The sequence below is a fragment of the Antrostomus carolinensis genome, unplaced genomic scaffold (genome assembly GCF_000700745.2).
Source record: "Antrostomus carolinensis isolate BGI_N321 unplaced genomic scaffold, ASM70074v2 scaffold24399, whole genome shotgun sequence".
NCBI classification, from domain to species: domain Eukaryota; kingdom Metazoa; phylum Chordata; class Aves; order Caprimulgiformes; family Caprimulgidae; genus Antrostomus; species Antrostomus carolinensis.
In genome coordinates, this window is record NW_010340988.1 from 42,408 (window position 1) to 64,248 (window position 21,841).

A 21,841-nucleotide genomic window follows, 5' to 3' on the forward strand; every position below is an offset into this window, starting at 1 on the left:
AACATCAAATTTTGTAGGGGGACCGCACAAGGGTGCAATAATCACAGCTGTTTCATGTCAGCATTCAGAAAGCTTACAATGGGGTTTTATTCAATGAGCCATTCCTTTTGAAATGCCATTAGAGATATTTGCTTGGAGAAACTGGCCTCGACTAATCGTATTTAATTTTTTTGTCAAATGCACTGTGGGAGCAGCAGGGATATGCATGAGACAGAAACAAGCAAATGGTGTTTTATTGAGAATAAATAAACTTTGAGTAAGAACTGAATCCGTTCCCTCCTGGCCACGGTTGTACAAATACAGGCAAGTCCCTGCAGAGCTCTGTAGGGGGTCAGGTCCTGATTTCAGACCTGGATGCTCTTGGAGACGTCCATTTGTGCCCACTGAAAGGAGAGAACTCCAATCAGCTAGATGCAGAGGACCAGTGCTGTTCCTGTGAAACCATTCCCATCCCATCTACTTTTAGCCACAGTAAATGAGGTTCAGAGGCTGTGAAGGCTACCCATGTCACCAGGGGGGCCTCCAAGCCCCCGCACTGGATGACAGCTGGAGAAGGTTTCCAAGACATTGAACTGTGTGAAGTGAGAGGCACGCAGGTTTGCGTGGGCACACGCCTCTCCCCACAGCAGTGGCACCTCATCTGCAGGGCTGTCAGAGCTGCTCCGTGCTGGGCCCCGTGTCAGGGTAATTGCAACTGAAAAGTTGGGAGTGGTGGGGAAAGGAAAGAAGCCGAAAGAGAAAGGGAAGGAAGGCACGACAGGAAGCAAGACGGGAGGTAAAAGATAAAGACCGAACTAGAAAGAACAACAGCGCTTAGTGATAACAAGAAACAATTTTTATGCTAGTTACTTACTGAACTCAGGGCACTTCCCAACTGCTGTTTTCTTGCACCAATTAGACTGTGTCCAGGGCAGAACCGGAGCCTTCAGCACAAGGTGCAGGTGAGCCCAGCACAGGGCCTTGCACAAGGGTTAACTGTTTCAGAAGGGCTTCTTTTCTGTTGAACGTAAACTCAGCATTGCACAGGGCTGAAAAGTTGTGAATCAACCCTACAAAAATAATTAGTTTTTTGAAATTATAAACTTGATAGTTTCTCATATTTATTATACTCACAAGCTTTTTCTCTACAGCCCTAAGGCTTAGACATACCTTTCAAAACAAATATACATAGAAACTGAGATCCTTATATATTGAGATAATCCACCAGCTGTGATTTTAAGAAAAAATATTACCGAAGAATCACAGTAGGAATATGAGAGCTGGAAAACACTGCAAATTGCATCTGACTGGCATCAAAGCAGTGCCAGGCTGTATCTACACGGTCTTTAGTGAGAAGATAACAGCACATTTTATCAGCAATTTGAGCTGGCTGGATACATCTAGTTCCTCCCCAAAAACCTTGTTAGGTATTTGCATCACGCTGAAGCTGTCCCATTAACCTTTTCCAGCACTCGGCTGAGAGTGCCAGCATGGAGATACCCAAGATGGGACCCGAAGCAATATAAAAGCTGGGAAAGGTGGTCTGGTTTCCTGGGCAGCCATCTCAGGTATGGCACAACCCTGGCATTGTTTCAATAACCTGCCCATCAATAGCCGAGAGGTGCTTTCAAGGACTTGACCCTTGGGGGTATGGAGAAACCAATAGAAGTCCAGCTAGTGTGAAGGAGAATATTTCAGGTCTCCTTAAGGAGTTCTGAGTTGGGTCCTGAGCTGGGTAGAGACACTGTTTTCTTGTGCAATAAATAATTTCCCCAGCATGTTTGTGTGTGTGTGAGAGAGAGCAAATTTGTATTTATTGAGATGGAGCCAGATTGCAGGAGTGAAGCAGAAGAAGGCACGTCAGAGTTTGGATTTATTACTGATACGGCAGGCCATTTTATTTTCATTTTGACTGTAATGCCGTTCTGAGCCTCTGCCAGACTTGGAGAGCAGCATCATTCGTGAGTTGACCCCCTGCTTCGCACCCTTCATTTTTCTCACTTTGCAGGTTTTGACTGAGCTAATGCTTTCAGGAAAAGGCTTATTGATTAGAGTGAAGTGGCTTGCAGCAGCTGGGCTTTTCTTGGTCAAGTTTGTGAGATGTTTTTAGCCATTTGGTAGCAGTACAGGTAGTGTTTATTCTAACACATTTAGTAAATTCTACTGTCTTCTCTGCCCTGGTTTCTCAGAGCTTTCTCACTTCATCCATTCACCTTCTCACCTGCCCAGAGCACTCCTGTTGGAACTGAAGCAATGTGGCAAGATCACCTCAGCTGCTCTAGGCGCGTTCTCCTCCTCCTCCACATTTTAATTTGCACATTGTCTTTCATTCCAAAATACAAAAATGGCTATCAACCCTCATGTCCATGTGATTTTTGTTATTACTTAGATTTTATAGCTGAAACCAAGTGGATATCCTGTTAAGATTAGCTAGAACAAGCTTTGTCTGAAGTTCTTCTTTCAACAAGAACAAGGATGTCCTGCCATGAGGAGTCAAGTCAGAATCAGGGATTGCGATGAGCACGCATGTAATCACTTCAAAGACGGCATAATACAAAAAAGAATCATAGCAAATCATTATAGTCATATATGTGTATATTCAAGTGCATGATGATGTTTTATGCTCTTTCTTTGTTGTGTTCTCCAGTATAATTTAAATATATTGAATAAGGATTATTTTAATAGTGTTAGTAGTCCTACAAAGCCACATGAAAACTGACCTGAGACTCTCCTGAATTTGCCCTGTTGCCCTCAGAGGTGTGTTAGCAAAGAGAGATTGAGAGATTTGTGTTTAGCTGGTGTTGCCACCTAATTCTCTCAGCTCCTCTTTCCACTTCCATTTACTCCTCACAGTATGGTCTGTCAGGAGAGTTACATGCATGTCCCTTATGAAACAGGTGATGCTTTGTACATCAGATCAAGACCGTGAGCTGCTGTGCATATTTCTAACCATCCCATTGGAGCTACTTTTCTGGAAATTGCAAAGAGTTTATTTCCAGCTTGCCTTGGACACTCGTTGAACATCTCTGGAATACGCTAATCAAGTTATCCAGAAGCTCGAGCACAAAGATTTTGGTGTCCTTTTGCTAAAACAGCTAAACCATCAGTCACCAGCTCTTAGTAGAGCATGAGTCTGGGAGACTGTGGATAAAGTCATAGCGTGATTTGTTGTGGTTATAGCACCTACAGCAGACTCTTGACTCAAAGTGTAAAGAAAAAGCAGGGGTATCTATGGCAGGGGCTGGGGGGGACAGTTTGAGGCTTTTTCAGTTTTCTACTGATATCACAGGAGATGAGCACAGAGTCATACTGATCTACTGATGATACTTCCAATCTGATTTTTCAGCTATGGAAACATAGTAAAATGTCTCCAAAATGGTTTCTTTCTTGTGAGACGTGCAAGCAACACAGATTTTCTTGAAATCACAATTACCTGATCTGAGTGCAGTGAGAATGCCAGAAATGTACCAAAAGATTAAAACAGGGGCTGTTGTGGTTACCACAGTCCATTGACTCTGTAAATTGTGTGTAGTACCTTCCCAGATAAAGAATTTATATTATTTAGGAGATTGAGATAGTCTCTAAAGTGACTTTCAGATAATGTTAGTGACCTTCTAACCCATGTTAGCACATTTCCTTGAACTCTGGAAGTAGTTGCTAATCTTGCTAATACAAATAGGAACCTTCAGCTTAACATTCCTGAGTTGTGTGAGTAATAAGTGGTGGGCTTCAGCGATTAGCCTCCCTGCAGCCCTACTATGTTCCTGCAGGGTCTTGGTGTTAAACCTCAACAGTTGCTAATATGAGAACTACGTAAAGTGCATGAGAAAAACGAAATCATACTCCTTTCATTTTTAGAGGAAGAATCCAGAAACTAGATTTTTTTTTTGCCTTTTTTTTTTTTTTTGAGATATGAAAGCAAGCGCAAATCAGCAAGTACAGTGAGGAAAAAGAGTCACCTTAGAAAATGAGCATCCACTAGTCCTCAAGCTAAAAAACAGCAGGATGTACTGTGAAAATAACTCTTTCTAAGATGTCCAGATTTATCAAAGCACTTACCTGCACAGCATGGAGAAAACAAGCCCCTGCATGCATCAGTCCTGGGTGTGGGTGCACATGCCAGTGTGTATGTTTGTGTAGGGAGAGAAAACACACCTTAAGGAAATGTAAAGAATAACATTGTGGTTACTGAAAACAGAAGAGAGAGAGATAAACAGCTGTCTTTTTAAATCAAGACAGCTGCATGCTCAGACATTTAACGATAGTGTGCACATGGATTATGGAACAGTGGACGCTGAGCTTCTTCAGAAAAATAGGAAGGGGTGACCTGTTATTTTCTAGGAGAAATTTAGAACTGTATTGTGCCTTAATGTGGATGTTCCTCCCTAAGTCAGTCAGTTCTCTTTAGAACGCTCGATCTTTCAAATGCCTGCCTTTAATGACTTAAGTAGTTGTTTTACTCAGCTTGTGATGTGGATCCTTGTGAAGTCCCTGCTCAAATCAACCAGCTGGACAGTTATAAATAGAAACTTTACAAGGAGAAAAAACAAAACAGGGCATATGTTTTTAATTAAAAGGAAATACAAGGAAAGTGATTGCAGAATAGCAAAACTAAAAAATTATAGCTCTCTTCCATACAAAATACGTCTTCAGACTCCTGGAGTGATTGTCATATTCCTGGTAGGTGAGGAGCGCTTGGCTGTCATAAGAAGTCTTCTGCCTGTAGGTCCCATTGTACTTTGCATACAGTCATTCATTACCACTCCCAAAATATCTGCCTCATATTCTGTTCACATTTCACAGGTGGTGAAACTGTGGCACAGCAAAGCAGCGTGACTTGATAAATCCAGATTGTGTGTCCTGTCTAATATCTTAGCCGCTGGAAATTGCCTGCTAATATTGGCTGTTAAGAAAGAAAAAAAAAAAGGAAAAAAAATCTAAATTTAAAATATAAATGAAACTCAGTGAAAAAAACAGGCCTGGATGCAGCTGCAGAGAAGTGAGGAGCTGTACAGCAGCATGAGCCTCCCAGTGCTGTTGTGTCAGGATCACACATGTGGCACATGGAGATGCTAATGGTGTGAGGACATGGCCCTTGAACACCCTGTCCACCTCCATATGTTTGCTCTTATAAAATATGAGCCTGAAGAGTTCCTCAGTCGTTTAAGGAAACAGCAAAACCACAGCTCAGACCTTCCCTACAAAACCTGACAACACAGTAGAACAAAAATCTAGAGTGTGTTTTCTGAGTTTCCCTTTTGGTTCTTTTTACATGAACTTTGTGGATATAAAGATGAGCAAAGTTCTACAAATAGGGAAAACCCCTCTTTTTTACCTTTTAGAATCATCAAAATGCTCAGTATAGGTAACTTCTTTTTTTTTATTTTAATATAGCCTAAATTCAAGCAAGACTAATAAGAAATTGCCACAGCATAGCTCACACCACGTAACACTTTCTTTGACTGTATTAAGCCTCAGGAAAAAACTGAGACAAATCACCTACCTTCGGTATTTCTGTGGTCTATATCATTGGACTATCTAAACATACCATGATCTTTAATAAACTTGTTTCCATATACTTTGTTGGTAGAAAGTGATATTATTCCCATTTTACACAGTGGGAAACAAGGCAGAGGTTAAATGACTTGTCCAGGGAAAGAAAGCAGGTATTGGGGTCACACTTTCTCTTTTAGGGGCAAAAGCCCTTTCTCCTCCAGCAGCTTTGTGAAAGCTTGGGACTCTCTTTCTTTCTTGATTACATAACAAAAGCCACATATTCAACTCCAACCTGAGAGCCTCCCGTAACACCCAGCTTGACAGGATCTTATGCAGTGGATGCACAACATCAGGCTGGTGATTTGTCCCATCAGTGTCACTGGGGCTGCCAATGCAGTTCAGCATGTCCACCAGCCTTGGTGGGTTGGACCCAACTTGCAGTAAGCCTGCATCACAGTGCTGACTCCAAGTGAACTGGTGATGCTGCAGAGGCTGTTTATGCAGATAACACCAGTCAAATCTAACTGATGCTCAAAGTCTGGGTTGGTTTAATTATTCTGTAACCGACAGAAGGATCTCACTAGGTACTGTGTCTTGCTAGAAAGCAGCACCTATTGAAAGATATCAAAAGGTGTTCATGTACTTGAATATAAAGGTAGATGATGTTTCTTTTGGGTTTTTTAACAAACCCTTTTATTAGTGCCTACCTTAGTGGTCTCTTTCTCTCTTGCCATGCTCAGCTGTCAACATTTTTTCACAGTCCTCTTGTAGCTGTATTTTTTTTTCTCCCAAGTCCCTTCACATTTTTTACTTAAGAGCCAGTTACAAACCTTACAGAATTGCAGACAAGGGTGTTGACTTTCCTGGGTTTCAAATTTAACCTATGCTGGAGATCATCCCCTCCTCTGGACAGCACTAAATCTTTCCTGCCAGAGATAACTAGTCCTTGGGGCTCATAGCCGTACTTCGGAGGAGAAAAATGTTTTGCCTTTGGAATGGACTAGATTGCACCACACGGCAGGTAATTTCAAAACATTTTTGAGGAAAACATCCCCTTGGGTCCATCTCAAGGGCTTCACTGGTAAAGGACACAAAGCAGCTTGTGACGCTATCAGTACACCTCAGTGGAGATGCAGCCTGCCCCAGCTGCAGCTTAAAGGCATTATTGTTTAAGTGGAAAGGGAAGAGGAAGGGTCTTTCTCCAATTTTCATTTTAACTTCGTAATTCAGGGAATTTATCACAGACCAACATGGAAATCTCTGTGTTGGTCCCATTCAAAACCCCTGTCTGTTGCCCAGGCATCACCCCTGTGAGCAGTGCATTAAGCTGACATGGTGAATGGATTTTTCTAGAGAGAGAGAAGTGCTTTGCTACAGTGCTGTCTTTACTAATGTATATTCTTCTGCTTTCCATCAAACAGTTAATGAAGGCTCAGGTGAAACCAATCAAAAAGAGACATCGACCTGTGACATTTGCCAGTTTGGGGCAGAGTGTGACGAAGATGCAGAGGATGTTTGGTACAGTAATTTGATCTACTCTTCTATTTTAATTAATGTTTTATTATTTAAAGGTACTATGGTTTAGAAAGCACTAAAAATATTCGATACTCAATTTTCTGCACCCAGAGATTCATCACACAGTGATTAAGGTGGTTATTACTCTGAAAAAATGTATAAAACAGTCTGGTTTATAATTTTGGAACCTGTACAATTTAGACAAAGTCTAGAAACACAGTTATCCATTTTGTTGCTGTTATAACTTATGTTATTCCATCTGGGGTTTTACAGCTTTATGCTGTGGTAAAAATAGAATTGGGAAAAATAATTGACCTAAAGCTTTTCCATTTAAAAAGTATCATTAGTATTATCATCATGTTAACTCATATGTGGCATTGGAAACGTTGGGAAATCTGTCTCAATTTTTCATAGTTGCTGGAGTTGAAGACCTAACCCTTAAATTTTTGAAATAATTAGAGTGTACATCTAGATATTTTCTCAATGGAAAAAGCAGAGGGGGGTTAATTTATTTTTTAAAAGAGGTTTCAAAAGTACTCTTTTTTGATTATTATTTTAAACCATAACCACATAAGCTGAAGGGAAACAATTCTGTCTACTCAGAAGGGGATTTTTTTAATTTTTCATTTTGCCTTCAAACTATGTACACATATATTAACTTTAAACTAATTATTTCATTGTGTTTTTGGAACAGACAATAGATCAAAAAAGCCACTATTCACAGAGCTTTACTTCTAGCACTGCCTTAATGCCAAGCCACATTTCTGTCTAAGTAATTAATACAAATTCAGAGAGACAGCAATCATGCAAATGTTAGAGCTGTTGTCTGGATGATGCTTCTGAAGCTCAGTGGGCTGGTGGTAGCTAAAGGATGGATACAGAGACTGGGCAGTGAGATGTCAATAAAGCAATATTGACCAAACTCTAACTTGGATGGTAGCAATGGAGCAAAGAGAGGAGTCAATGAATGAATGGTGAACATGATAATTGGGCCCAGTGTTGGGCAGCTGACCTCATCCAGGCAAGACATGTATTATGATCATTTCTGCTGTTCAGTGAAGGAGCTTAGGAATATGATCATCCATTTGTGCTTGGTTTGACTTTGTCTTGCCAGGCTTTAAATAACCTCTGGTTCTAGTTTTTAAAAAATACCAAGTAAACAAACCCCACAGTCCTTGCTCTGGCTCCAGTCATCAAAACAAACTGTGGTGATGCGAGATACATCATGGTTATAGGTTTACAATAATGTGATGAGATTTGTGTGGAAGAAATTGCTTAATTTTGACTTTACTTAAGGAAATTACCCCAAGTGTCAGGATTTTCATTGTCCCCTTGACCAAGTTGTCCTTGAGAGTTTTGGCAGTGCAATGTAGAAACAAAACCATGGTAAAATTAATATATCAAAATTCACAGTCTAGTGCTCATGTTTTCATAATTAAGTGCACTTCCAAATTGGAAGGCAGGAGAAGAGAGGGGCAAGGAATAAAATTAGCTACAAGATAACATTATTAATCATAAGCACTGAGTAGCACTGTTTATTTTTTTCCAGAAATAGCTCGATAAAATAGCCTGACCCAACTTACCCTGGTAAAGTTCCTACTGCAGCTTTTGTTCTATCTAATTTCTCCCCTTTGAAACAACTTGGCTTATACAGAGCAGCGTAATGACTGCAGGAGCTGAAGTTCTCAGTCTTTATTGACAGCCGGTCTTTCTGCAGGGGAAGATGCTTCTTGGAGCGGGAAGCAGGGAAAGGCATTTACTAGGAAGATGCTACCAAACTGTTAAAAGGCAGGAAAGCAGATTTCCACCCAGAAATACAAAGACCATGCAAAGCCTGTTAGAGGTCTGCTTTGAAGTGAACAACTTCATATGCCGTAACAGAGCCCTGTTCTCCTACCCCTGCCTCCTGATTAGTCTTGGATAAATGTCTTTCTGAAAAATGAGCCTTCTGGGTGTTAGGTCTTTGTTATTCTCATTTCTAGAATAAAAGTAACTATGTATGGGGGACCTAGATCCCTCTTTCCAATGTACATTAATTGAATTTCCGTGTTTGGCACCAGATAGACATATTTTCCCGCTCCCCCTGCCAAGATTTGCTGTGCAGAATATGTCACAGAATCACAGAATGTTAGGGATTGGAAGAGACCTCGAAAGATCATCTAGTCCAATCCCCCTGCCAGAGCAGGAACACCTAAATGAGATCACACAGGAAGGCGTCCAGGCGGGTCTTGAATGTCTCCAGAGAAGGAGACTCCACAACCTCCCTGGGCAGCCTGTTCCAATGCTCTGTCACCCTCACCGTAAAGAAGTTTCTTCTCAAGTTTAAGTGGATTTAACTCCTTAGATTCCAAGTGGAAAAAGAAATTTCAGTTCACTATTTGGTCACTATTTTATGTGGATCAAATTTCAGATGTAAGCAGGGCTCCTTTAGCTCTCTTAGCTGACTGATGAGGTTTGTAAAATCCAAATAGGGTCAGTGGGTTCCAGCAGCCCCAGGACCTGTTGTTACAGAGTGACAAGCCCAGCACCAGCAGTGTCCCCTATCAGTCAGGCACAGTTTGAGGGTGCAGGGTCAGTGCCTGATCCATTCCAGGTAAGAGAGATGCAAGCTGGTAGCAGAGCCAGACCAAAGAGAGCTGTAGACAGGAGGCTGGCTGTTCGCCTAACATTTCTAGGATGCCAGAGTAGATCAGAGAAGAGAGCACAGGTGTGATAGCAGATGTGGCTGGGCTGCTGATAATTTAAGGCGACAATTAACATTATTCTGCATTGCCACAGTCTGTTATTCTGCAGTTCCTTGTTTCTGGTTTAACTCTTTCTTTTTTTTTTTTCTTTTTTTTTTTTGTTGTTATTCATTGCCAGTTGTCACTCAGCTAAATTGTGCTATTGTACTGTGTCACCATTATTTTAAAATCTTTTTATTTGTGTAAAACCAATCTGTTAATGGCTAGACTCCTGGGATTATGATTGAGGGTTTGGCATGTAGAAGACTACTCAAAGGGGCAAGATATGTGTGTGAACATTTTCTGGAAAGTACAAAGAAAAGGCAGAAAAGAACCCACTGTAATAACAGGCTTTCCACAGCATGGGGAAGCACACATGTATTATTATGCTATTCTGCAGTCTGATATCACGAGAGTGAATGCAATTTGACATTGCATTAGTGAATCTCTTTCTCTAGGTTAAAAACAAAGACTGTTCAGTTGAAAGTCTTTAACATCTTGCTACTTTAATATGTGAAAGCTTCTTGTCACTAAGAGGATCGCATATTACTGGCATTATTCCCACCTTTAATGCATTTTGCACCAGTGGGCTTCATGAATATTTAAAGCAGGGCAGTGGCTATGCTCTTTAGCACTGGATTGCAATCTATTGGTAAATCAGACATTTGGTGTTGCTTACTCTGGGTTTTATTTCTGAGCTGGCTAAGGAATAATTGATTTTGTAAGACAGGGCTACTCAACATGACACCCTGAGAGATATACTTAAAACGAAATGAAGAATGAAGCGTAACATTGTGAACCATAGTGTATTTCTAAGATCTTCCAAAAAGCATCTGTGAAATACTCATGGTATATAAATAGTACTCACCAAATGGAGTGCCTGCTCATCTGCTAAAGTGGCTTAGTGTCAGTGCATAACCAGTCAAAAACCTGGATTCCAGTATTAATCTCCTCCTTATGGGCCACTGAGGAAATAAGAGCACTCTCTCCACTGGACAAGCCATGGTTTGGATAGATACTGGGCAGCTATTTCAGGGGTCCATGATGTGTCCAACTAAGTGGAAGGAGATAAATAATAGGAAAAACCCTTTTGTTGAATTTCCTGTTGGAAAACGCCGAGAAGAGAGGACAGGAGTATTTTCTTAAAACAAGATTAAAGCCTGCAAACCTCTGACTCATAGAGTTAATCAAAATCAAAATGATGAATTGGGGTTAAATATGCATGCTTTTCCTTTGAATTTCAATATCAGCAGGTCAGCCAGCAGCAGTCTCAAGGTGCAGGATTGCCCAGAATAAGATGCAGTTTGCTAGCTATAAGACAGACGCAGAGATGTACAATGTGCTCTGGAGAGAGAGCTTTCCCTGCAGCCTGGCTGAGAAGGTGAGGAGGCCATCTTGCAGATTACTCTTCTGCGTTCCCTGTCCTCCCTTCTGGAGGCTACAGGGGGAGGAGAGAGGCATCCGGATCCCCAACAGTTGATGCCTGACCTTGAATAGGCCACTCAGGGGTTCGCACCAGTGATAAAAAGGGGCATAAATACCCCTACTGCTTCCCACAACTTGGTCCCACACACCCCAAGGACCCTCCTTGTCTGAACAAAGGGCTTTGTGCTCTGACACAGGCACCATGCTTGTGGTAGGCAACTTCCCTCCCTCCTCACAAGCCTGGCCCATGCTGAAGGAGCCTTTTCCCTTTCTCACGAGTGGACAAGGATCTCACCAGACAGGTTCAGCTCAGGAGAAGATGCTGAAGCCATTCTGTGTGGACACTGTGTCCCTGATAACCCAAAGCTGGGAGCTTGGAGGAAAGTATCCAGGAAAGGAGCTTGGTGTGTTCAGTGCCTCGGTCAGTGGGTGAAGGAAGGACCGTTGGTCTCAGGCATGCTGTGCAGCTGGGTGGTATTCCTAAGTGAGGTGGTCATGTTGCAGCATAATTACAGCAGGTCCCTTGTGTCCTGCACTTCTTTCCGCATGGCTGGGACAATAAACTCCACTTAACCCACAGTAGACAGACATAGACACAAAACGTATTAAGATGATGTGCTGTTTCAGTCCTTTGTTTCATATTTTACTGCTAATCACTGATATATTATATATGTATATAGTTTGGGTAAATGCTCCTATAAGGCAAATGGACAGTCTGCAACACATGAGGACAGCGTTCTCATGCAAATAAGGGGCACTGTACATGGGAGATATTTGTGCAAATCATGCAGCTGCCATCTGCAGCAACCCCTACAATCAATATTGCTCTAGCAATCAATATTTATCTTTATTACAGTATAGAAAGAAAACATATAAAAGAAACTAATGATTTTGCCAGCTTCTCAATCCACACAGCAATTAGGTCAGTCAGCTTTGGGTCCCTTCCCCCTTCAATCAGTTGCTCTCAGCCAGAGCATTTGCAAACAAGGTGCTGTACTACTATAAAGTACTAAAAGGTAGTTTGAAAGCTCAAATACATTACATGGATATTGTCTGCTTCATGTTCAGCAGTGTGTATAATAACTATGTGTGACCTACTTGTTCCAGATGCAGAAACAACAAGCTACTTTAACATCTGCAGTGTCCTGTGAATCATACAGTAGATACATTGCCATTTTCTGCTGCTTTTCTTTCTCTTTTAGAGAAAAAGTAGATCTTCATTCATGGGTATGTATAACATTTAAACATACCCACTGGACTTGTGGTTCAAATAAACACAGAAATAGAATCATATCATTACCCTGCAAAGACTTAAATTTCTGCTTAACTTGAGATCATACCTGAGGCACAAAGTGAAGCTGCTACTGCATGAATTCTTCACATGGAGCTTAGTAGTCATATCTAATAGCAGTCTAGGCAAGGGTTTACAGAGGAAAGTAAAGGCAGTGCAGCACACAATCTCTGCATTGCACAGCAGGAGACGACCAAGTGGCTTACACCCTTGTCACTTATCTTAGCCCCAGCCTAATAACAGAGCTACTTCAGTGTCTGCCCAGAAATTAGCCCAGTTAACTGTAAAGGTTTCATTTGGTGCATGTTCTATGGTTAAAAGATTTTTGAATTGAAAGAAAGCAGCTGACTTCTAGTGTAACTGTTGAGACATCATGTTGAGATAACTGTTGAGATACCATGCAGTGAGCTAAGAGTCAACAATACTGTAAAAAAGTAGCCCAAGCAACAAGATTTGAACTGGAAATTGGTCAATAAGGGATTTGCAATGAAAGACAAAACATCTGAAACATTAGAAAAAGCAACATGACCCATACCTGTCCATGCATGACATTTTAATTATTAAACCTGCTCAGAGGAAGGGTCAGGTTGGTGGCTTTGATGGGTGACTGTTCAGCCAGATCTGCTGTCTGAGGCATGAAAGCTGAACAGAGAGCCTGGACATGTTCCTTCATTTGGGCTGTGGAAAGAAATGCCATGTAAACTGGCAGAAAAGCAGGAAAACTAGCACAATGCAAAATCGTGGCATGAATTGTCCACAACACAAAAAAGAAGAAAGCTTCAGCAGTTCCAGCTTAGGTGAAGGCTTCAGGCTTACTAGTGACTACTGTCTAGACATCATGTAAGAGTCAGAAAATAAGGTTCCCGGGTGAGCATTGCATGAACACCACAGTTCCTGTATGGTTTCTTGCTGGCAAGCTACTGAGATATTGTCAGACTCTTTCAGTGGGCAGTTTCAACTTAAGACTACCCAGGTGAAAAAGTGACATTGTGCCTAACCATAGCCAGAAAAAGATTGCCACTAACTTCTAAAAGACCTTAAATCAAACAAAAAGTATGTGGTTTTCCTCTTTCTCAGGAGTAAGTCTGCAGCAAGAGCAAGGGAAGATATAGGAACAAGAAGTTAGCTTTATCTTCAGAGGATGTTTCTCTAAGAGCAGCTTATGGTCCGGTCCTTTTGAGGCATAGGAGGCAGGAACGAGCACATTGTATTTCTAAACTGAATGCACTGCTAGAAGGTGCTTGGCTAGAAAGTTAAGGCTTGGAAAAATGAAGGGTTGTTTGGCCATCTGGTGAAATTGTTTTACTCTACATGCATTTCATTTGGTTTTACTTAAAAACAGCCATTTTTGCCAGTCAGGTAAATTTCACAAAATCACCTTACCATCTTTGCATCCTTCATCCTGTGCCAAAATAGTCTGTTTTGAAGTGAGATCGATTCCCAACTCCTTTAGGGTTAGTGGTTTAGAAAATCTGACCTTTCCATCCACTGAGTCAACACAATTCTTCAGAAACTTACGTTCATTTGACAAACTCCTGCCTTTCCAGATTCTCGGGATTTATTCTCTTAATAACATTCTTTTAAAAAAAACCCTGGTTTTAATATAAACCAAGATTGTCTGGAGTTACTTATACTTCATAGTGTTTTATTACCAATACACTTTGGAACACTCTGGTAAATAATTCAGCCTACACAAAGAAATTGGCTATATTTTCTCTATACATTGAGGAAGTCTTCCATATAGACTATATATCACAGCTCTAAATATTCTCAGATAAATGCAAACCCACATCGTGTTCAGTCTGTACTACTCGCCCAAGTGGGTCTTTTAGGGACCCTATATGACACATACATCTCTTATCTGAAAACTAAAATCCCTAACATTTGGGTTTGTAATAAAAAAGATCTTTTGCAATTACAGCAAAACTCACTGTGTGTCCCGGGGATAATACCCTACACAGTCATAAACCTTATAGACTTTTTTTCCTTGTGCTCCCCTTTTCAGATACTGACCCAAACTTGTTTTTAGTTTCAGAACTTCCAGCTTATGGAAGTCAATGAAAGTTATTAATCTGACTTCAGTGAAACAAAAGTTCTCTCCCAGTATAACTGTGGAGTAACTTCTCAATAGCCAGTGGAGAATTTAGCTGGCAGAAGGGAGAACAGACTCTGTTGGAGTGTAAATGCTCAGTCATTCATGGAGTGCAAAGGAATAACTTGCAGATTTTGATGATAAAAGCAGAATTTGCCTTACAGACTCCTTCGGTTGCTTCAGAGGAAATATTGATTTGTGAAAAACCAAAAATAACTTCTGAGTTGTTTTGTGTTTTCTTATTTTAGCCATGGTGCCACGCTCTTATAGGAGCAAGACACAAATTCTGAAATTTAAGAGGAGGAAGGTTTGTAAGACATGTAGAGCTGTCATTTGGCTTCACAATTATTAGTCTGTCAACATGAGAGTTGAAAAAAAAAAAAGCTGCAATAATTTTAAAAGCATGACTTAAAATATCCAAATTTTCCAGTTAGGTTTCCATGGCCAAGATGCCTACCCCTATGTTCAGTATGTGGTGTGTGGACGGGAGGCATGGAGGCAAAGAGGGATGGGTGGTATTGGCAGAGAAGGCTGGAGAGATGGACTGGGAAAGGACAGAGGACTGCAGAAGTAGGGAGAAAACCTAGAGCTGACTTGCAGCCAGTCCATTTTGCTGTTTGCTGGAGAGTGTGGAGGAGCCACAGTGGCTGCACACACGCAGGGGCTTGGGGAGGGTTTTGGGGACCCTGCCTGAAGACGGCGGGGAGGTGCTCCTTACCTGCCTTCCCCCTCCTGGCTCGGAGGCTGAAATGGCACACCCGGCGTGGAAGAGGTGAATTAAGCATTGCTATGGGGGGGACAGCTGGAGGATGTGTGGGACTGTGGCTGTGGGCTGCGTTAGCACCCATCTGTGCGCGTTACAAGGGTGCTCATGTATGGGTGGGGTGGGCATTGTGTGAGGCAGCAACAGCACCCCACTCTCTTGTCAGGAGATGTCCATGTGTAACGTACACACATGGCAGCATGGCAGAGAGCAAGCATTTTACGTGCCCAGTTTAACAGGGGAGCAAATGAACCTGGAGGTTTACCACTTCAGTGCAGATTTTATTTTTACTCACTTTACAAGATTTTTGGTTTAAACCTAAACAAACAGTTTAAGTGCTTATATGTTAAAAGTGCTCACCACAAAGCAGACACGTCTTTGTTGGACAACCAGCACAGCTTTTTCATATTGTGGTTTTCAGTTCTAGGTAGGACAGTGTAGCAGCCTTCCGAGTGCACACCTTTATTTGAATTTGAAGGAATGATTTTGGCAGTCTGTGTTGTGCTCTTGCTGTAACACAGGGTGTTGTAAAGATCATGCCTGGCTCCTGCTGCTTTGTGGGATGTATACAAAAGGATCCCTTCTGGGTCTGCAAGGGCAGAGCTGTGCATGGGTGCTCCGAGGCGAAGCCACCACTTGGTTGTGTAATCCCACGTCTGGGAGAGCCTGGACTCACCAGGTTGTGAAGGTGCACGAGGGCTGATAGGATAACGCACATCAAATATTAATGTACACTGACACATAATCGTCTGCGTACATCAGGGCATTACAGCATGAAAGAGCAAGTGTAGAGACCTTGGAGAGCAATGTGCTTTTGCACCTTTTTTCCCCCTGTTTTCTTTTCCCCTTTTTGTTATTTAAAAATAAGCTTCCTTCCCTCCCTGGCCCCCCATTTAGCCAAAGTCATACCCTAGTAGTAAACTGAGTGGTGCCTTCATGACAGCCTATTTAGTTGCAATAAAAAGCCAATTGGCCTAATGCGCAATCAAGAAAAGAGTGACATTTATTGCTTTGGTTTTATGATGCTGTGAACTGAGCAAGATTTGGAGCCTTACAGTGCCTTCAGGGGGCAGGAGATCACCAGCAATGAATTGTATTTATACCTTTTCCAATTTCCTACTAGCATTTTAGCAATAAATAGACTGTGTTGTTATTGAGTTTTATGTAGGTATGTTTACGAAAGCAGGAATACAACTTTGTAGCTCAGAATTACATGTGTTGGCTAAATAGATCAGAGAGAATAACTATGTAAAGTACTGGGAAAGCACTTTCGAATTTATTATCAAATGCCTTAATAGAATGCTTCATCTCTTCCATCCCACTTTATGTTAACTATTAAATTAAAACTGCATCCGTTGCAGAAGGTCGGAGGCTCCTTCACACACCCATGTTGGAACATCAAGGCCACGATTTGTTCACACATCTAAACCATTAAAAATACATCCCATGCATTAAATATGAGCCTGAGGAGAACTCGGTAGGAGCTGACGCACAGGGCTGACCTCAGCTCTCACAGCCCCTGCGGGGTGGCAAGTGTCCCTTCCTCACGGCATCCATCTCCTGCCCTGGTCCTTTCCCACGTGCAAGTTGCAGGTAAAAGCCTGTGTGAGATGTGCCCAGGCTTACAGACTCAGCTGCTGTCTCTCAACCTGCCTGTTCTGTAGCGAAGCTCTCCCATGCAGCAGAGCACGGGTGTCCCAGGGACGCCCGTCCCGGCCGGGGCACAGTGCTTGCAGTGCATCCCTTTCAGGAGCTGCAGGTGGATTCTCTGGTCCCTGTCCCAGAGCTGAAGAGAAGAGGGTTACTCTCATCTTGTTAGTTTGCTGGCAAGGACGTGTCCTTGAGATATCATATTTCATTCCTTCATTCATCTTCCTTTCCCTGGTGCAGTACTTTCCCCTGGGGCTTGCTCCCAAAGGGAGCTAGCGACTGTGGTCATCGTGAGACAGCACGAGAAGAGGCAGCATCCCCAGCCAGTAGCAATACCTAGTTTTGTATAACAGTTTTCACCTACAGACCTAAACACTGTGAGGAAAAAGAGGGTTACTACTGCTCTCTCCTTCTTGCACGTGCAGTGATTTGCTTGGGGTTGCATCAGCCCCAGTCTCATACCTATGTGCCGACATCTCATTTCATCACTGTGCAGGATGACATGAGGTTATCTTGCCTTATTTCTGTCTGTGCGGGAGGTACAAACAAAGCCTGAAGGAAAGCCTGGAGTATCCTCCTAAAATTTCATTAAATAGTTAGACTGGATTTTGTTTTGTAATTTAAGTCAGCCTACCAAGCAGGGTAGCCTGGAGTACACAGCCAATTCAGATGGTGCTGCCGCAGGCAGGTCTCCTCAGAAGGGGGAGGCACATGTGTTTGAGGATGCAGAGCAGTTTATGGTGAGAGTTAGTCTGATTTTGCACGTGTACGTGGAGTCTTTACAAAGAAGAATTATTTTACCATTGTTTTCTTCTCACTAGTTTTAGGAAGTTCACTTCTCAGCCTTGCCTTCTGTACCAGCAGTGGATGGCTCACATGCTGCGTGGGAGGGTTGTCATCCCTTTAGTCTCACTGGTAAATCAGAGTCTGCTTTCAGAAGCAACTTCTGGAGTAGTTAACAAAGCTGTTACCAGATATTCACTGTTGGTCCCATTCCAGCTGGTACCCCAGTTCTCTGTGAGCAGACTGAGCCTTGATGCATGGCAAGGTCCATGCCAGGACTTGCAGCTAGATGGTTGTCCTGCGCTTCCCACCAGACGTTGCAATATTCCTGACGGCTGTTGCAGGCTGAGGTGAAATGCTGGATTCATGGCAACAATTCTCATTATCCTGCTGGCTTCAAGATAGGAGCGAACAATATCAGCAGTCTGAGGCACGCAGCGATAAAACATTCGTGAAGGACAGCTGCAAATGTTTACAGAGGGAGAGGAACAGTCAGCAAAGCTTTGTTTTAATGCAAACTATAGAGATGGGAAGGACACCAAGTGTAGGCAAACCATAAAAAGGCATTTATTTTATTCTATGGGCTTTAAATAAACTTCACACGTTAGATACCTGCAGACACTTGAATTGGCATGTGCACAGAATTAAAATTTTCTTCTCTAGTCACATAGCTAGCATGAGGATTTTTCCACCGCTTTTCAAACCCAGCCATCAGCCTTCTAGTTCTTTAGTTTCTCCATCTGGGTTTAAAGCATCCAGTCTAGCAAAGACTGCTTTACACAACTTAGTTCCTTTTAAATAGGAATGATATTTTATTTAAAAAAAAAAAAAAAAAGAGACATTTATTTTGCCCTAACAATGTTAGCATACAATTCAATGTACTGTTGAGCACACTAGGGGCGTCAGGAAGCCAGGTGAAGGTCATACTGTGATTGGTACTTTGGATTGTAAAAGGGAAGCAAAGGTGAAGTTTGTGAAGTTTTTTGTCAAATACTTAGTAAAGAAAGTTATAGGGGGGGAAGAAAAAAAAAAAGGAGAATTAGGAATCAAGTTTTAGTGTCTTACACTGCAGATTAAAGCAGTTTTCATGAGCTACGTTCTCCAGGATGAAGCCTTGAAAACTGGTGGATCATGAGACCAGCTTCTCACCAAGCTGGTCAGGCTCTGGGAAGGAGCCAGCGCCCGGGCAGCTCTTCACACAGCTGTACAGCGAGGTGCCTCCAGGAGTGGTTCGCAAAACCATTTTGTGAGCTGTCATAACAAATGCGCTCTGAAAAATCCGTACGTATTTTTAAGCATTGACAGTCACTCCCTGCTATTAAGCAGCAGCAGCAGCGTGGCAGCTGTAGGGCAATTGCCCAAGCTCCTGGCTCTGTGCTTCAGCTAGACTTCCAGATTGTGTTGCATTTGGTATGCAAGGAAGGGCAGCAATAAATATATTCACCACTTTAGTGCATTTTAGCTTGACATATGTCCAGTAAACAATATCTTGTTCTCTTGAAGTCCAAAAAAAACCCAAACCCAACCCCCCCCCAAAAAAACCAAAACAAGCCACCTGATTATTCAGTGCTTCCTTCTGTTGTGATACTTTGGGGTCCTTCAAATCATTTTCATTATGCACTGCATAATAATAAAAATCTCTATGCAGTATGCTGATAATTCCATGCATGGTCTCTGTGATTTCTAATTGTTTGAATAACAGGATGCTATTGAAATGCCATGCAGAAACATTGCATCACCCTGAGGGAATCAAGCTTTTCTCCTTTTACTCCTGATGAAGATAAACATTTGAACAGTTGAAATAGGTAAAATATCCCAGGGAAGCCACTGTGAAAAGTAGACGTGCTAAAGCCCTTAGTGGAGAAGCTGGGCTGCAAAGGACAAAAAGGGAAAATAAATTAGGTAAATAAATAAAAAAAGAACATTGAATGAGTCGTGCTTTTTCTTCTCTTATGATCTTAAAGCAGAAGAAAAGCACTAGCAGACCCAGGCAGGCAGTGTGTTCTAATGAGGAAAGAAATATCGCATGCTATTTTTGTGCTGCCATTATAAAATATGTATTGTTTATTGTTCTGCACTGCAGCTGAAGTTTTGCATCGGCCTCAAAAATACAGCAAAGTTTGTTTTGAAGGAGACACGCAGTGTCTCTATTCTTTAAGCTTCTTAATGATGTTCCTTAGAGTGTGGTGATAAGATTTCAATCTCCTGGAACGCACAGGTAGGTTGTAGGGTATGATTCATAGAAAGTATAAAAAATTGTGTGTGTTATGAATATATTTTATATATACTATTTTATACGTATGTATATCTGTGTACCTGATGTTCATCTGTATATGAAACCAGGCTACGATGCCAGGCAGTTTCGTCTCCTGGCTGAAGGCATCTTTTGGTGCTACCCTTTTGGGCTGTGCTCCACATACTGCAGAGACCGCTGGAGCATACCTGAGCTTGGCCAAGCTACCAGAAGTCCCTGGTGGCTCTCTGTTGAGGATGCCAGGACTTTACACTAAAATTTACCTCTCTGCAAAATGAGTATAATAGTACCAAGTCATTGCTGCTATAGGGCTGTATGAGATTACTGTAAAGCTTAATAGTGTACTTGAAAATGGGCTGAGGGTCAGAGAAAGAAGCTGGTATTTATGTGGTCCTTTTGAGACTGATGTCAAAATGGGGGTGCATGCAGACCACCTGCAGAAATCCCGTTTAGCTGCCTGTGTGTGTGGGCAGCTTTGAGGATGACTGTTGTGATGCCGAGGTGGGTAGCAGAGGTGCCCTGTCACTGCTCCCCGGTAAGAAGGTGTTGCAGGCAGCGTGTTCTAACGAGGCATGATGCAGCAGCACACAGACAGGCTGAAGGACTAGCTGAGCTCCTGGAGGCGATGGATGCGTGTGAGCACAGGTCTCCCCGGCCTGGTTAACCTTGCCAGTCCCTGCTTAGAGCTAGTTCAAATATCTCTGCGTGGCGTTGTGTTGAGACATATTAAACATACCCAGAGCTGCCTGGGTAAATGAGCGCTCCCACCAGCCTCTTGACACACAGCTGAACCACGGTACAATGCATGTTCCAATGTTGAGGCGTAATGTTAAGCCTGGCTTCATTTCAACTTGCCTGCTGGTAATGTCAACAAAGATGCCCCATGTACCAGAAAGAAAAACCTTGCAGGAATCCAAATGATAGAGAAGACATTTGGGACTGATTGCCAGGCTCTTTATCCAGGCATATACTGCCAGGTTAGCTTTAAATGGGCATTTAATGTCCTACTCAGAGGAGCAGGGGGGCTTGGAGAGGACCGTACTGACATCCAACCAGAAATGTTGAGTTTCTAATCATTGTTTTCTAGTCAGAACAGAAGATAAGAAATGTCTCTGGTGGAAATATCATAAATGTACAACAACCGTGTTTTTATTTATACACTGGTTTATGGCAAAGGAAAGGCTTTGGGCTTTTTTATGCTGCAAAACGTTGTTGTTTTTTTCCTTGCTTTTTTTTTTTATTTTTGCCTGGAGAAAATATACGACATATTTAAAATGGTTGCAGAATGGAACATCACTTTCTCTGTAAAATAGTCCTCACTGAGACATGGTGGGATCTCACACTTGACCAAATTAGCATATGTGCTCAAATATCAGAGCTCTGACTAGTAAAAATAACACTAGATTAGCATTTTCACATTTTTAGCTCTCGCTTTCCTGTCTGTTTGGTTTTATGCCTTTTTTCTTGACTGACAATTCTCTTTGTGGCAGATTCATTGCTGTTCTGCTGTTAGGACCCTGTAATCATCTAGACACTTGGCTGAAGACGTTAGTCATTTCATTAAGTACTTTTTTGCAGATATCTCAGACACAATTTTCTGTTGCTCTGGTTCCAAAAACCAAATGACCCGTGGCCAGCAAAGTCTGAATATGAATCTTTAATAAACAGAGGTAGTAGCAACAGTGCTCTCAGGTTTCGAACTGCAGAGGGCTAATTAAAACATGTCAAATAGGGAAGAACTGCCATTGCCGCCTCGCTCTGACAAAAATGTACCTGCACCTGTTCCCAGTAAAACCACTCTTTTAGAAGCATTGTCTCATTTTTCCTCCTTCCTTCCCATCAGAGCCACATATGAAACCGTCCTCGTGCT

General features: G+C 42.1%; 1 protein-coding gene across 1 annotated transcript in view; it reads left to right on the plus strand.

Annotated features, from left to right (window-relative positions):
- Window positions 1–6,896: 6,896 nt before the first annotated feature.
- LOC104531465 (tomoregulin-2) overlaps window positions 6,897–21,841 on the plus strand; it is a gene marked incomplete at its 5' end in the record, with an annotated part of 54,737 nt that continues 39,792 nt past the window's right edge. The window contains one exon of the mRNA XM_010176349.1: window positions 6,897–6,993. Within this exon, the coding sequence (XP_010174651.1) occupies window positions 6,897–6,993 (97 nt within the window). The remainder of the gene's footprint in view (window positions 6,994–21,841) is intronic.